The sequence below is a fragment of the Notamacropus eugenii genome, chromosome 5 (assembly GCF_028372415.1).
Source record: "Notamacropus eugenii isolate mMacEug1 chromosome 5, mMacEug1.pri_v2, whole genome shotgun sequence".
Classification (NCBI taxonomy): domain Eukaryota; kingdom Metazoa; phylum Chordata; class Mammalia; order Diprotodontia; family Macropodidae; genus Notamacropus; species Notamacropus eugenii.
In genome coordinates this window covers 178003186-178020709 of record NC_092876.1, presented here as the reverse complement: position 1 = coordinate 178020709, position 17524 = coordinate 178003186, and the positions used below count along the sequence as shown (strand labels likewise).

Below are 17524 nucleotides of genomic sequence, written 5' to 3'. Positions count from 1 at the left end.
TGCCCACCACCTTTCCAGTCTTTACACCTTCTTTTTCTCTATTCACCCTGCCCCCCTCCACAACCTTCTTGCTGTACCTCAGACAAAACACTACATCTGCTGATAACATTTTGCTGGCTGTCTTCCATGAATAGAATTTTCCCCTCTTCATCTCTGTCTTCCCTACCTTCCTTCAGGTGCCAAGTAACATCCCACCTTCTACAAGAAGTGTTTTCTAATCCCTCTCTTCTAGTGACTTCTCTTAGATTAGCTCCAGTTTATCGTATATGTAGCTTGTTTTTATATAGCTGTTTGTATATTATTTCCCCATTAGACTATGAGTACCAGTGACAGCACGGATGATGGTCTTTTGCTTTTCTTGATATCCCCAGCACTTAGTGCAGTATTTGGCAGTAGTAGGTATCTAGTAAATGTGTATTGACTGACTTTGAAATGAAGTAATTGAAAAATGAAATATTGATTTTTAACAGGTTTTTTTTTTCCTTTACTGACTTCTAGAAAGATGAAGTCCTCAGTACATTCAGAAGAGGATGATTTTGTGCCAGAGCTCCATAGGAATGTTCATCCCCGTGAGCGGCCTGATTGGGAAGAAGCTCTTAGTGCAATGGTAAGACAGTGTATTATAATGTGGAGTACTGAACTTTGAACCTGTGTCTTTACATAGGTTTGATCCCCACCTCTAACATTTACTATAGGTGACCATGGTCAGGACACTTAATGTCTCTCATCTTCACTTTCCTCATCTGTTAAATTAAATTTCCCCATTACTGTAAATAATACTATGATTTTCTTGTTCATCAAGGCTTGCAGCCTTGGTATCATTCTTGATTTCTTATTCTCATTCACCATACATTTCCATTGTGTTGCCAAATCTATTAACAGTGCTATTGACTGCATTGAGAAGAATCAAGTTATTGACCTTTCCTTTTTGATTGCAAATTTTATTAATATTCATTGATCTTCATTAAATTACAGATATAAAGATACATGCTATTTTCTAAAAAAGTTAATCTTACCCTTATAATCTTTTTTGTTAAAGTGTAGTCCTAAGCAATGCAGTGATCACTTAAATGTTCAATAACACATCAGTGAATTTTTAACTTTGCTTATTTGTTTAGAAAAGTACTATTATTTCTAGCAGTTGTGTTACTATTTGTGATGATATTTTGGGTGTATTGTATTTTCTAAGAACTTTGAATGATAATTTAAAGGAAATAGTTATAGATATTTAGTTTATAGAATAATTCTGTTGGAACACTGAATCTTTCTAAAGACATGTTGCTGCAGGATATTAGGGAACAATAAAGCACTGTAGAGTACAAAGAGGTAGGTGAAAGGTCACTAAGAATTGCAAGCACTCGGTTATAGATGGATAGTGAATTTTAAAGTTAGCAAGTAGGCAGTTTAAAAATATAGTCAGTGTTTCCGACAAGTGGAAAACTGATCTCTTTTTCACTTTCCTCTTGTAAAGCCTTTGAGAAGCTGCTAGGCCATTAAGCAAGAGGGTTTCTGTGGAGCTTTTTGTTTTACCCTTTGCCTTAAATTTGTTTTTAGTGAATATTTTCTAAAATAAGTTTTATTGATGTCTTTTATTTCATAGTAATTTTTAGAAGCATCTTGCTGCCCACTCAGCGAACACTGCTTAGGGCAAAGAAACATCAAGTGAAATCAACCAGCACCATGACTATCTCAGAGAGGGCGGAGACTGCTCTCTAATTCCCTGCCTTGGCCCTTTTTATGCTCTTTTTCTTGGAGATCTCATAAGTTCCTATGGATCCAACTGTTATGTCTGTGAAGATGACTTTCATATGAATATATCCAGTATTATTCCTTGTCTTGAGCCCAAATATCATATGAGTAACTGGACACTGCTATTTGATTGTTCCATAGGTGTCTCCAGCTTAGAACGTCCCACATAAAACTTGTCTTCACCTTGTTTCTCTCCATTTACATAGTTGTAGTCAATGTGTGCATTGTTTTCCTGTTTTTATTTACTTCACCTTCATCATCTTATACAAATCTTTCTGTGATTTACATATTCATAAATTTCTTCCATTGCCCTCATGTCTCGCAGGTTGTTTAGCTGTTCCCCAGTTCATAGGCACCTACTTTATTTCCAGGTTTTTGCTATTACAAAAAGTTCTTGTATAAATATTTTGCTGTATATTGGGGCTCTCTAACCTTTCTGAATTTTGGGACCATATGTAGTTAGTAGTGGGATCTCGAATCACTTGCTTAGCATAATAAAAAATTAACTTCCCAGGATGGTTGTACTGCTTCACAGTGCATCCTATTCCTTGTCTTCCTATATAGCCCCATTAATATTGTTCCCAGACTTTTGCTGTTTTTGCTATTTTAATAGGTGTGAGTGGGAATTTCAAGGTTTTTTTTTTTCTTCCCAGAGATGTGTTTCTTTTATTATTAGTGATTTATCTTTATTATACTTTGTAATTCTCCTTCTGAATTTTGTTTTGATTTCTCAAGCACTGTCATTGCGGATTGACTATTAAAAGTGTATATTAATTTTATATATTAATTCATTTTTATCATATTCATATACACTTACTATGATCATTCAGTCATCTTTAATTTCTTTGAGAAGTATTTTGTAATTGTATCCATTATAAGTGGCTTTCGTAGATTGACTCCCATATATTTTATATATTTTGTAGTTTCTTACAAATGATACTTCTGTTAATATCCTCTTAGATATTTTTTTGCCTTCTAGAAATGAAGGGCTTATTTTGTGTCTTGTTATCTTCATGAAGTTATTGTCTCAATGAGTTTCTTTGCTGATTCTCTGGGATTTTTAAAGAAAATCAGCATGTTATTAGCGAGGATAGCTTTATCTAGTCTTTATTTTTATTCCCTAAATTTCTTTCTCTGACCTAATTGCTATGGGTAGAATTTCTAGAACTATTCTAAGTACAGAATTTGTTGGGAAGCTTTGGTATTTCTCCATTATAAATAATTTTAGCTTTTAATTTTAGATACTTTTATATCATGCTCAAATATTATCCTCTTGTGTGTTGTTAGCATAAATCAGTGTACTTTGTTAAAGGTTTTTTTTCAGCAGCTATTGATACATTCATGTGATTTTTAAAAAAAATTTTCATATAATTAATTATGTTAATTGCTTTCCTAATATTAAATCATTATTGGTACAAAAGAAATAGCGTTATAATTTCCTAAGGGCAATTCAGGGAACCCTTCTTCTTGTTTCCTGGACCAACTTGTCTCTTTGTGTTACCTCATCAATAGATATAGATGAATGAATTCTAGACATCATGCATCGAAATTCATGTCTTGGCCTGGAGAGTAAACATTTTTCATATAGCTTGTTTTTTTCACTGTGTAGATGGTTCAGAAGGCTCTGTAATGTTGCAGCAATGGTGTCATCTGCAAACAGGAACAGCTGGAGCACCTTGCCATTCATAAGGAATCCCTCTGCACTTTCTTCTGGATCCCCCTTCTATAGAATGGCAAATGCCTTTGTCAAGAAAATCTTCTTGTTTCATACCTAATTTTTTCTGTCTTCTATTTGTTGTCCAGGTTCCAGTTTCATCCTTAAATGCACTTGGGAATGACTTTGCTTAGTTAAGTCTTTTGCTAATGTTTCTTTTATTTTTTTTGTTTATTACTGTTTTTTTCCAATTACATGTAAATATAGTTTTATTCATTTACCTTTATAAGATTTTAGAGTTCCAAATTTTTTCTTCCCCCATCATCCCCTGTCCCTTCCCTAAGGTGGCAAGTGATATAGGTTATACATGTTCAGTCATATTAAACATATTTCCACGTTGGTCATGTTGTGAAAGAGGAATCAAAAGAGAAAAACCATTAGAAAGAAAAAATAACCAAAAAGTGAAAATAATATGCTTCAATCTGCATTCAGAATCCATAGTTCTTACTTTAGATTCTATAGCATTTTCCATCATGAACCTTTTGTTTTAGACCGTTGTTTTGCTGAGAAGAGCTAAGTCCATCATAGTTGATCATTGCGCAGTGTTGCTGTTACTGTGTACAATGTTTTTCTGGTTCTGCTCATTTCACTCAGCATCTGTTCTTGTGAATCTTCCATTATGAAATCTGCTTGCTTATCATTTCTTATAGCACAATCGTATTCCATTACATTCATATACTACAACTTGTTCAGCCATTCCCCAAATGATGGGCATCCCTTCAATTTCCAGTTTTTGCTACCACAAAAAGAGCTGCTATTGATATTTTTGTACATGTGAGTCCTTTTCCCTTTTTCATGATCTCTTTAGGATGTAGACCTAGAAGTGTATTTCTGGGTCAAAAAGTATGCACAGTTTGATAGACCTTTGGGCATAGCTCCAGATTGTTCCCCAGAATCGTTGGATCAGTTCGCAACTCTACCAGCAATGCATTTGTGTTCCCATTTTCTCCAACGTTGTATCGCTTTCCTTTTCTGTCATATCAGCCAATGGGATAGGTGTAAGGTGATACCTCAGAGTTGTTTTAATTTGCATTTCTCTAATCAATAATGATTTAGAGAATTTTTTTTTGTATGACTATAAGGAGCTTTAATTTCTTCATCTGAAAACTGCCTGTTCATATCTTTTGACCATTTATCAGTTGGGGAATGACTTGTGTTCTTATAAATTTGACTCAGTTCTCTATATATTTTAGAAATGAGCCCTTTGTCAGAGACACTTGCTGTAGAGATTGTATCTCACCTTTCTACTTTTCTAATCTGAGTTGGTTGCATTGGCTTTGTTTGTACAAAGCCTTTCTAATTTAAAGTAATCAAAATTATCCATTTTGCATTTCTTAATGCTCTCTATTTCTTATTTGGTCATAAATTCCTCCTTTCTCCATAGATCTGACAGGTAAATTATTCCTTGCTCTCCAAATTTGCTTATAGTCTCACCTTTTATGTCTAAATCATGTTACTCATTTTGCCCTTATCTTGGTATGAGGTGTGATTTGTGCTGTACTGTTTTCCAGTTTTCCCAGCAGTTTTTGTCAAATAGTTGAGTTCTTATTCCAGAAGCTGGAGTCTTTTGGATTTGTCAGATAGTAGATTACTATAGTCATTGACTACTGTGCCTTGTATACCTAACTTATTCCATTGATTCACAGTTCTGTTTCTTAGTACCAAATAATTTTGATGATTGCTGCTTTATAATATAGTTTTAGATCTGGTATGGCTAGGGTACTTTCTTTTGCATTTTAAAAAATTAATTCCTTTGCTATTCTTGACCTTTTGTTCTTCCAGAAGAATTTTGTTATTTTTTTCTAGCTTTATAAAGTAATTTTTTGGTAGTTTAATTCTTATGGCACTGAATAAGAAAATTAATTTAAGTAGAATTGTCATTTTTATTATATTAACTGAGCCTATCCATGAGGAATTGATATTTTTCTAGTTTTTTAGATCTGACTTTGTATGAAAAGTGTTTTGTAATTGTGTTCATGAAGTTCTTGAGTTTGTCTTGGAAGGTGAATTCCCAAGTATTTAGATTGTATGTAATTATGTTAAGTAAAATTTCTCTTTCTGTCTCTTCTTGCTGAGATTTGTTGGTGATATAGAGAAATGCTGATGATTTATGTGGTTTTAATTTATATCCTGCAACTTTGCATAAGTCTTTAATTATTTCAAATAGTTTTTCAGTTGATTCAGTTTCTCTATGCCATCATATCATGTTTTCTCAGTGCCTATTCTAATACCTTCAGTTTCTTTTTTTCTCATATTTCTAAAGCTTACATTTCTAGTACAATATTGAACAGCCGTGTTGATAGTGGCCATCCTTGTTTCACTCCTGATCTTATTGGGAAAGCTTCTTACTTACCTTCATTATATAAAATGCATGCTGATGGTTATAGATTGATGCTGCTTATTATTTTAAGGAAAACTACATTTATTCCTTTCCTCTCTAGTGTTTTTAATAGATTGTTAAAAACTTTTTTCTGCATCTATTGAGATAATAATACTATTTCTCTTAGTTATTAATATGGTCAATTATGCTGATAGTTTTCTTAATACTGAAGCAGCCCTGCATTCCTGCTGTAAATCTTACCTCATCATAGTGTATTATGATGGTGATGAACTGCTGTAATCTCTTGGCAAATTGTTTTATTTAAAATTTTTGTATCAATAGTCATTGGGAAAATTGGTTTGTGATTTTCCTTTTCTGTTTTGGCTCTTCATGATTTAGCTATCAGTACGATTTCTGTGTCAGAAAAAGAATTTTGTAGGACTACTTCTTTGCCTGTTTTTCCAAATAGTTTATATAGTGTCAGAATTAATTATTCTTTAAATGTTTAGTAGAATTCACTTGTAAATTCATCCGGCCCTGAATATTCTGTTAGGAAGTTTATTGATAGATATTCAGTTTCTTTTTCTAAAATGGGGTTAAGTATTTTTTTCCTCTTCTGTTAATTTGGGTAATTTATATTTTTGTAAATTTTCATCCATTTCACTTAGATTGTCAGATATATTGGTATACAGTTGGGCAAATTAGTTCCTAATTATTGTTTTAATTTCCTGTTCCTTGGTGGGGAATTTACCCTTTTCATTTTTGATATTGGTAATTTAATTTTCATCTTTAAATCAAATTAACCAAAGGTTTACCTATTTTATTGTTTTTTTCATAAACCCAGTCTTTAGTTGTATTTATTAGTTCAATAGTTTTCCTGCTTTCTATTTTATTAGTCTCTTCTGTGATTTTCAGAATTTCTAATTTGATATTTAGTTGGAAATTTTAATTTGTTCGTTTTCTAGGTTTTTTTAGTTGCATGCCCAATTCATTGATCTATTTTTTGTCTGTTTTATTCTTGTAAGCATTTGGAGTTATGAAATTTCGCCTAAGAACTGCTTGGGCTGCACCCATGTGTTTTAGTATGTTGTCATGTTATTGTCATTCTCTCTGATGAAATTATTGATTGTTTCTATGATTTGTTGCTTGATTTATTCTTCAAGATTAGATCATTTAGTTTCTAATTATTTTTTAGGCTTTTTGTGGCCCTTTATTACGTGTAATTTTTATTGCATCATGATCTGAAAAGGATGCCTTTAATATTTCTACCTTACTGCATTTGATTGTGAGCTTTTTATGCCCTAATACATGGTGAGTTCTTGTGTAGGTGACATTTACCACTTAGGAAAAGGTATGTTCCTTATCTTCTTTCAGTTTTCTCCAGAGGTCTACCATATCTAACTCTTCTAAAATTCTGTTTACCTCCTTAATTTATTTCTTGTTTATTTTTTGGTTAGATTTATCTAGTTCTGAGAGAGTGAGGCCCCCAACTAGTATAGCTTTGTTGTCTATTTCTTCCTATAACTCCCTTAACTTCTCTTCTAGGTATTTGGATACTATACCTCTTGGTGCATATGTGTTGAGTGTTGATATTACTTCATTGTCTGTGGTACCTTTCAGCAAGATGTAGTTTCCTTCCTTATCTTTTAATTGGATTTTTTTGCTTTTGTTTTGTCTGAGAACAGAAATGCTACCCCTGCTTTTTTTTTTTTAATTTCATCTGAAGCATGATGTATTGTGCTCCAGTCTTTTACCTTTACTCTGTGTGTATCTCTCTATTTCAAATCAATTTCTTGTAAACAACATATTGTAAGATTCTGGTTTTTAATTCATTCTGCTATCCACTTCCATTTTATGGGAGAATTCATTTCATTCACAGTTACGATTACTAACTGTGTATTTCCCTCCATGCTATTTTCCCCTTGTTTACATTTTTCTCTTCTTTTACCCTTTCTCCCCTCACCAGTGTTTTTGCTCCTGACCACTGCTTCCCTCAGTGTGTCCTCCCTTATATATCAGCCCCCTCTCTTTTCTTTCCCCTTTCCCATCTTAGTCCCCTGTATGTCAAGATAAATTTCTGTATGCAGCTGAGTGTGTATGTTATTCCCTCTTTGAGTTGAATGTGATGTTCATTCCCCCTCCCTTCTTTTTGTGGCCTTTATGTAATGTAATTCACCCCATTCTCTTTCTTTTTCTTCCTCACTCTTTCCTCTTTTCTCAGTATAATCCTTTTTTTACCCCTTAATTTTTTTTATATCATTACAGCAAGTCAACTTATACCCACACCCTCTGTCTCTGTATACCCCTTCTAACTGCCCTCTTAGAGATATAGTTCTTAAGAGTTAGAGATAGCATCTTCCCATGTAGAAACGTAAGCAGTTTACTGGATAAAAGTATTTTTCTTTCTTGTTTATTACCTTTTTATGCTTCTCTTGAGTCTTTTCTTTGAAGATCGAATATTCTGTTCAGCTCTAGTCTTTTTATCAGGTAAGTTTAAAAGTCTCCTATTTCATTGACTGTTTGTCTTTTGTCCTAAAATATTATGTTCAGTTTTGCTGAGTAGTTGATTTTTGGTTGTAATCTAACCTTCTTTGCCTTCTAGAATATCATGTTCCAAGCCCTCCCATGTAATCTTGACTGTGACTCCTTGATATTTGAATTGTTTCTTTCTGGCTGCCTGCAGTTTTTTCTCTTTCACCTGTTATTTCTGGAATTTAACTACAAATTTCTTAGAGTTTTCATTTTGTGATTTCTTTCAGGAGGTAATTAGTGGATTCTTTCAATGACATTTTGCCCTCTGGTTCTAGGATATTAGAGCAGTTTTCCATGAAAATTTCTGGAAAGATGCTATCCAGTCCTTTTTTTTTTTTTGATCATGGCTTTCAGATAGTCCAAATAATTCTTAAATTATCTCTCCTGGGTTTATTTTACAGGTCATTTGTTTTTCCAGTGAGGTATTTTACCTTTTCTTCTATTTTTTCAGTTGTTTGATTTTGTTTTATTGATTATGGATGTCTCATAGGTCATTAATTTCCACTTGTCCAATTCTATTTTTTTTTATTTAACTTTTAACATTTATTTTCAAACAATTTTGGGTTACAAATTTTCTCCCCTTTTCTCCTCCCCCCCCCCCAGACCCAAGCTTTCTAATTGCCCCTGTGACCTATCTGCTCTCTCCTCTATCCTCCCTCCCTGCCCTTGTCTCCGTCTTCTCTTTTGTCCTGTAGGGCCAGATAGCTTTCTTGACCTCTTAACCTGTATTTCTTGTTACCCAGTGGTAAGAACATTACATTTGGTCCTAACACTTTGAGTTCCAACTTCTTTAGCTCCCTCCCTCTCCACCCCTTCCCCTTGGAAGACAGGCAATTCAATATAGGCCATATCTGTTTAGTTTTGCAAATGATTTCCATACTAGTTGTGTTGTATAGGACTAACTATATTTCCCTCCATCCTATCCTGTCCCCCATTACTTCTATTTTCTTATGGTCCTTTCCCTCCCCATGAGTGTCGACCTCGTATTACATTCTCCTCCCCTACATCCTCCCTCCGACCCTGCTTGTGCCCCTGTCCCCCACTCTCCTGTATTATGAGATAGGTTTTCCTATCAAAATGAGTGTGCATTATATTCTTTCCTTTAGTGGAATGTGATGAGAGTAGACCTCATGTTTTTCTCTTGCCTCCCCTCTTTATCCCACCACTAATAAGTCTTTTGCTTGCCTCTTTTATGAGAGATAATTTGCCCCATATAACTTCTCCCTTTCTCCTCCCAATATTTCTCTCTCACTGCTTGATTTCATTTTTTTTTTAATATATGATCCCATCCTCTTCAATTCACTCTGTGCACTCTGTCTCTATGTATGTGTGCGTGTGTGAATGTGTGTGTGTGTACTCCCACCCAGTGCCCAGATACTGAAATGTTTCAAGAGTTATAAATATTATCTTTCCATGTAGGAATGTAAACAGTTCAACTTTAGTAGGTCCCTTATGATTTCTCTTTGCTGTTCGCCTTTTCATGGTTCTCTTCATTCTTGTGTTAGAAAGTCAAATTTTCTTTCCAGCTCTGGTCTTTTCATCAGGAAAATTTGAAAGTCTTCTATTTCATTGAAAGACCATTTTTTCTCCTGAAGTATTATACTCAGTTTTGCTGGGTAGGTGATTCTTGGCTTCAGTCCTAGTTCCTTTGACTTCTGGAATATCCTATTCCATTCCCTTCTATCCCTCAATGTAGAGGGTGCCAGATCTTGTGCTGTCCTGATTGTATTTCCACAATACTTGAATTGTTTCTTTCTAGCTGCTTGCAATATTTTCTCTTTCACCTGGGAATTCTGGAATTTGGCCACAATGCTCCTAGGAGTTTCTCTTTTTGGATCTCTTTCATGCAGTGTTCTGCGGATTCCTTGAATATTTATTTTGTCTTCTGGTTCTAGAATCTCAGGGCAGTTTTCCTTGATAATTTCATGGAAGATGATGTCTAGGCTCTTCTTTTGATCATGGTTTTCAGGTAGTCCCAGAATTTTTACATTGTCTCTCCTGATTCTATTTTCCAGGTCAGTTGTTTCCAATAAGATATTTCACATTATCTTCCATTTTTCGAATCTGCGCGGTATGTTCTGAGATATCTGTCTTTCTCGAAAAGTCCTTAGCGTCCATCCGTACCATTCCAGTTTTGAAAGATCTATTTTCTTCAGTGAGCTTTTGAATCTCCTTTTCCATTTGGTTAATTCTGCTTTTGAAAGCATTCTTCTCCTCATTGGCCCCTTGCACCTCCCTTGCCAGCTGAGTTAGGCTAGTTCTCAAGGTGCCAATTTCTTCAAGATTTTTTTGGTTCTCCTTTAGCAGGGAGCTGATCTGCTTTTCATGCTTCTCCTTCATCCCTCTCATTTCCCTTCCCAGTCTTTCCTCCACCTCTCTAACTTGATTTTCAAAATTCCTCTTGAGCTCTTCCATGGCCCGAGCCCATTGGGTGGGCTAGGACACAGAATCCTCGATTTCTGTGTCTTTGCCTGATGGCAAGCATTGTTCCTCCCCATCAGAAAGGAAGGGAGGAAGTGTCTTTTCTCCGAGAAAATACCCTTCAATAGTTTTATTTCTTTTGCCTTTTCTGGGCATTCTCCCCAACCAGTGACCTGACCTCTGAATGTTCTCCTCACACCCACCTCGCCTCCTGGTCCTCCCAGCCAGCGTTTGGGGACTGAGATTCAAATGCTGCTTCCCGCCTTAGGGTTTTTGGCGGGGGCAGGGCTGCTATTCAGTGTGAGAATTAAGTTCAGGTGGTCAGGGGCAGGGCCACCTCTCTGGCTCAGTTCCCTCAGGGGGTTTATGCACAGACCTTCCACAATGGATCCAGGCTCCCGCCCATTTGGGGAGCCCCTGTCTGTAGCCGCCTCTCAGCTTCTATCTCCTGGGGGGGCCCAAGCCATGGGGGCACCCCACTCCCCTCTCAACCCGCCAAAGAGACTCTCTCACCCAGCCCCGTCAGTCACCTATTCGTGGGGGGGCTTGTGCTGCCGCTGGAGATCCCGTCTCTGGAGCCTTCTCAGATCTGTGCCTCTCGGAGCTGCGGCCGCCACAGGTCCGGGCTGGGCTCCGCGTCTGCAGCACAACGGACCTTTTGCGAGAGGTTTGCAGGTCCCTCTGTGGGTGGGGAGACCCACGTGGCCGCTGGAGATCCCGTCCCCGTAGCCCTCTCGGATCTTTTCCTCACTGTGTCGTGGCCGCGGTAGGGCTGCCCTCTGCTCCCCGTCCCGGCGCCCAGTCCACCGCGAAGGACCCCCCGCGAGAGGTTTGCAGGTGTCTCCGGAACAGAAATCTCCCTCGCTCCAATATTCTGTGGTCTCTGGGTGCAGAATTCGCCCTGGGTTGGTCCCCTCTAGCCGTTCTGTGGTTTGTGGGTTCGGAGCTATGTGTATGTGCATCTTTCTACTTCGCCATCTTGGCTCCGCCCCCCCCCCCCCCCCCCAATTCCATTTTTTAAGGAATTATTTTCTTCACGTAGCTTTTGTACCTCCTTTTCCTTTTGGCCAGTTCTGCTTTTTAAAGAGTTATATTCCTCGGTGGATTTTTTTCCCCATTTGGCCAATTGTAGTTTTTAAGGAATTGTTTCCTTTAGTCAGTTTTTGTCCTTTCTTTTCCAAGCTATTGACTCTCACATACCTCCTATTTCTTGTCCCAGTTTTTCTTCTACTTCTCCTATTTGACTTTTAAAATCCTTTTTGAGCTCTTCCAAGAAGGTTTTTTGGTTTTGCAACCAATTCATATTCCCCTTAGAGGTTTCACAGGTAGTCAATTGACAGTGTTGTCCTCTTCTGAGTTTGTGTTTTTGGTCTTCCCTGTCACCATAGTAGCTTTCTATGGTTAGGGCTTTTTTTTGTTTCTTCTTCATTTTAGGCCTGTTCTGTGGCTTTAAATGTTGACTTCTGCTCCTGAGGCTTAGGGGGCATTGACCCAAGTTTCTTATGCTGGGTTGTGGGATCTGAGAATCTCCACTGCTTCTGGGGATTCCACCCCTGAGGCTCTTTCCAGTTCTGTTCCTCCTGGTGCCACGCAGCCAAGGCTGCCTGTGCTTCACTCCATGCCCTGTGCGATAGACCTTTCTTGTAGGCCTTCAGGCTACCTTGGGCTGGAAGTCTCTTTCACCCTGTCGTTCTGTGACTTCTTCTGCCCTACAATTTGTTGAGAGTCATTTTTTACAGGTATTTTATGGGCTGTGGGGGAAGAGCTAGAGTAGGTGCATCTTTCTCCTCCGCCATCTTGGCTCCACCCCCTGAAATAAGCATTTATTAAGCACCTACAGTGTACCATTAAACACTTCTAAGTACTATGCACCTTACCAATATGCAAAGCATTTTGTGAATATTATCTTATTTGATCTTCACAACAACTCTGTGTGTGAGGTAAGTGTTATAATGTCCCTATTTTATGGTTGAGAAAATTAGGGTAGATGGAGGTTAAGTGACTTGCCCAGGGTCACACAACTAGGAAGTGTCTGAGACTCAGTTTGAACTCATGTCTTCGTGACTGTAGGCCCAACACTCTGTTCACTGCAGAAAGCTGACTATTAGCCAATGAAGAGGTATGAGGGAAACCTTCTTTTTTATTTTTCTTGACCTCATTAAAGGGGCCATGCCCTGGCTACTTCTTAAACAGGCCTATTCAATGAATGGGCATTGCCTCACCCTAAGTCAGTTCCTGCAAAGACCTTGGCCTTAAGGGCCCAAGGTCTCCCAGTGCATCCTGGGTCATCTCCCAGTGCATCCTGGGTCATCTCCAGTCATCCTGAGGAATATCAGGTCTCTGGATTCAGATGACTCTGGAGGAGGAGTGAGGCTAGTGACCTACACAGCACTCCCTCACTCAAAACAAAGTCAAGTGCAAGTCATGTCATCATTTCTCTGATGGCGTGGTCTTCTTTGGCAACAAAGGACGAACACAATGAACTCTCCATCCCCTGTTTCAGTCTTCTTACACCTTCCTCTCACTCTGTAATCCAATGACACTTGCCTCCTTGGTTTTCTTGGAACAAGACTGGAACAAGACACTCCACCGTCTTCAGGCATGTTCACTGGCTGACCCCCCCACTCCCACCCCCACCCTATTTCAGGAATGTTTTCCCATCTTCCTATCTCTGCCTTTTTGTTTCTCTAGCTTACTTTAAGTCCTGGCTAAAACCTCACCTTCTAAAGGAAGCCTTTCCTAACTCCCCTGAATTCTAATGCCTTCTTTTTGTTGATTATTGCCGTATATCTTTATTTATATATCTTATATATAGTTGTTTCCTTTATATAGCTTGAACATAGTTGTTTACATCTTTTCTCCCCCATTATAGTGTGAGTACCATGAGAGCAGAGAGACTGTCTTTTGCTTTTTTTTGTATTTCCAGTGCTTAGCATAGTGCTTGGCACATAGTAGGTACTTAATAAATGCTAGTTAAATCAATGAGTTGTTTTTGAAGGTCCGTTTCTCATGGCCAAGACTGGTCATAACAGACACTTAAAATTTGGCTTCTTTTAGATGCAGGATTTTTAAAACTGGGACATTTCCTGCCTCATTCCTGCTGTCTTTTGAGGTGAATATAGTATATTAAGGGCTAAAATTATTGGATGATTTTATTATTATTATTATTATACAGTTATTAGCTGTCATATGTATAGTTTTCATATTTGTGAAACATGTTCCAAATATTATCCTTTTATCTGAATTTATTTCCCAAAATTTTACAGCTACTTTTCCCAATAAAAACATTCAAATTGGAATCATTAAAAGTGAATGAAGCATGGTGAATTTCTATGAACTAGGTGGAATGTGAGAGCTTACAGAAGTAAATAAAATACTTTCTGGAACAGGTGCATTGAGATTTGAGGGCTGACAGGTCTGGCATCACCAAGTATTTGCTTACACCCTCTTACTCTCTTGATAGAGTTTCCACCTTCTGCTCTTAATGATTTCCCCTGGCCTCAAGGGGAAAACTTGAACCCCTGTTGTTCAGACACTGGGATATCTCATAGCTTACCTTTTAGTTTTGCTAGCCTGCCTTTTCACATTACTGGGAGTTTGCAACCCCTCCTTCTAGTGGTGGACATTTCTGGGGTCCTCCTAGACAGGGGTGCAGTTAATTAAGGCCTTGCTAATTCCTGTTGGGGGGTAAGTGGTGGTTTGAGCTTACTGCTGCCATTTCCTTTGTCCTAGTCCCAAGTACCCATTGTGAACTGATTACCAGATTTAAAAGGTTTGGAGTGCTTTTCTTTGTCCCTCTCTTGTTTTTGCTTATGAGAGGTGGCATGTTGCAGTGTAAAGAGTGATGGATTTGCATGTAGAGGATCTGGGTTGAAATTCTGTGTGACCTTAGACAAGTCACTCTTGGCTTCCATTTCCGCAATTACACTGTTAAGAGATTGTACTAGATAATCTAGAAGGGTCTTTCTCTTATAAATTTATGATCCTCTTAACGCAAGTATAGCAAAACAAGTGATTCATGTTGAGTGTTATATATTTTAAAATATTATAAGTGTTTAAATGCTGTGTATTTAAAAGTATTATATATTTTGTTATATGTTTGTTTTTGTGTTATAAAGTAGTAATATTTAATTTATTTGAATGAATATGATCTAAGAAAATTTTGTGTAGATTATTTTATGAAAAACGAGGAGGGGAAACAACTGCTTTTAAAAATATGAGGGGATTACTTCATAAACTTTTGAAATCAGTGCCTTAATGTTCTTTTCATTTCAATTTAGTGTTCTTTTAATTAGTGATCTCTTGCTTCTACTTATTTTATATTAGTTCATATTCTTTCAATGAACAAATAAATTAAAGTGGTGTTTACTGTGTGCTTGACCCTAGACAGTAGGGGAATACTGATACAAAAACAAGATAATCTATGATCTCATGCCATTCACACTGTAACAGGGTGAATTAATACATGTAGGGGAGTGATGAGTAACTTACTTTCTCCTGGGCAGTCTGAAGGCTCATTTTCAAAGCAGAAATGACAGGGGCTGGTTATAAAATGGCTAAAGGGAAGAAACCAGAATTTACAGCTAAAAAAATGAGAAAAACATTTTCTAGGGGTGGAGGGTGATCCAGTATTTCAAGTGCTCTGGGTACAGGTCTGTCTTGAAATTCACCCTGGATCCCTGTGAGATAGGATACTGCTTCAAGGAAATATTATTGTTGTACAACTGGAAAATAGATGGTTGTAGTTGGGATTTTAGGTAGCAGAATTTTAGAGTCTAGAATTTTAGAGCAGGAAGAGATCTTTGTTATCATCTCTTTCTGATTGCCTCATTTCACAGTGAAGAAGGCTTAGTAGTAGTTTATGGTAATTACTTGGTAGTATATCATAAAAAAATGAATTCATTGAGCTATAAAATGAGAATAATAAAAAATATATCAGTTCTTAAAGAAATGTGTTGTGAATTTAATTAGATGGTTAGACAGTACTGTCAGTTGCAGTGTTTAGTCCTATCACATAACATTTTGTTTTGTCACTACTATGATAGAATTATGAAGTCAAGAGAGCTTGAAAGGTCTTCAGAACAGTAAAAGTAGAACATAAAGTATTATAATAGGAAGACATTTTTAAACAGAATGTTAGTGTATAGAATGTTAGAAGGAAGGTACCAGGGACATCACTAGTTCAACACACTCAATTTAAAAGTAAGAACATTTACATGGAAGAGGATCACTGCCTCATTTGCAGTCACAGGGAGCTCCTCTGTGAGCAGTAGGCACAAGCCTGTGAGGATTTATTTGTGCTCCTGCCCCTGTCTAACCTGTAGAGACTGGTAGGAGAGAAGTATTGAAAGGGCACACTTATTATTGGAGTTCTTTGGTGTTAGTTCAGAAAGGATTTTACCTGCTCAGGAATTCTGTAGTTGATCCTTTTCTGGATTTAGCTATGATTGCTCTATCTGTGGTGAATAATTTCTTTTCAAGTATTTCAGAGACATGTGATCCCACTTGTCGTTGTTAGACCTGAAAGACTTAGTCCTTATCCTTGATCTTTTTGCAGCAATATATTATTGGCTACCACTCCCTGTCCCAAAGATGTTATTTCTCGTTTAGCCACGTTACTCCCATTTTTAAAAACCTAGAATATTTCCATCTTGTCTCAAAAATAACACAGATTGTGTTGTCTGTAATGGAATACCATACACACCCTTTTACCAGGGTACTTGCCTTCTTTAACATTATTTCTCCACATAGTATAGCAAAATTAGAACGTTATATAAACTTTATCTGGTTCCATGCCACTCACATGAGCTATCTTTGTCTGCGCCTGAAATGTATTCTTTTCTCATTTTGGACTGTCAATTCTCAGTCCAGGTGCTACCTCCTTCATGTAATCTTTCTTGGGCTGAAAAATGTTCTCTGTCTCTTCTGAGTTTCTAACAACAGTACTTAATCCCAGGCTCCTCATTGTCCATTTTGTCTGGATTTTTCCTTTGAGCCTATCCCACTTCTATTAAACTAACCAGTATATGTCATCCCTACAAATTCTACCCAGACTTCCATATAAGCTCCTTTATGTTGGAGATTATCGTGTTTCATGTTTGTGTTTTCCATTCTGTCTGTAATATCTGAACAAACACATAACTTACATATATGTATATATGTGTGTACCTATGAGTATGTGTATATACACATGTATGTATATACATACACTTACGTATATATATTTATATGTGTGTGTATGTGTAAGACTTAGTTTCTTTTTCCCTCTAACTCACATTATTGAAGTGGAATAATGCTGAATATTATTGAAATGTATATTTTCTAACCCGAAGCCTCATACCTTCCTATCAGTCTTTTACTCTTGCTGACTCCCAGTCATGTCTCCTGAATCATTTATTCTAAATCTTTTTATGCCCTGGTGTCCACATTCTCTCTCTATTGCTTTCTCTGAGGAGATTATTACTTTGTACTTTTACTGTAATTGTTTTCAGCTCCTTACCTTGAAATTGCCTGTCTCTTTGATAAAGGATAATTCCTCTAATTTTAATTCTTGATCTCATCTTTTCATTCCTTTCTTTCTCCTCTAAGACCTTCCCCAATTGATACTTCCACTTTCTTTTTTGATGACACTGTTAAACAATTCTACCTTCTTAATATAGTTTCCCACTTTGCCTTTCATAACACTGTATTCGCCTCTTACCTCTCTGACCCTGTATTTTAAACTTCATCTCCTTTTCTTCTTTTTCATTCTTTAAACATAGGCGTTCCATTGTTGGAGTTGTGAACTG

General features: G+C 37.0%; 1 protein-coding gene across 10 annotated transcripts in view; it reads left to right on the top strand.

Moving 5' to 3' along the window:
- ARHGAP32 (Rho GTPase activating protein 32) overlaps window positions 1–17524 on the top strand; it is a 419500-nt gene that overhangs the window by 141389 nt on the left and 260587 nt on the right. For all 10 annotated transcript variants that reach the window (XM_072611576.1, XM_072611573.1, XM_072611577.1 and 7 more), the window contains one exon: window positions 499–607. In XM_072611576.1, the coding sequence (XP_072467677.1) occupies window positions 503–607 (105 nt within the window). In that variant the 5' untranslated portion in view covers window positions 499–502. The remainder of the gene's footprint in view (window positions 1–498; window positions 608–17524) is intronic.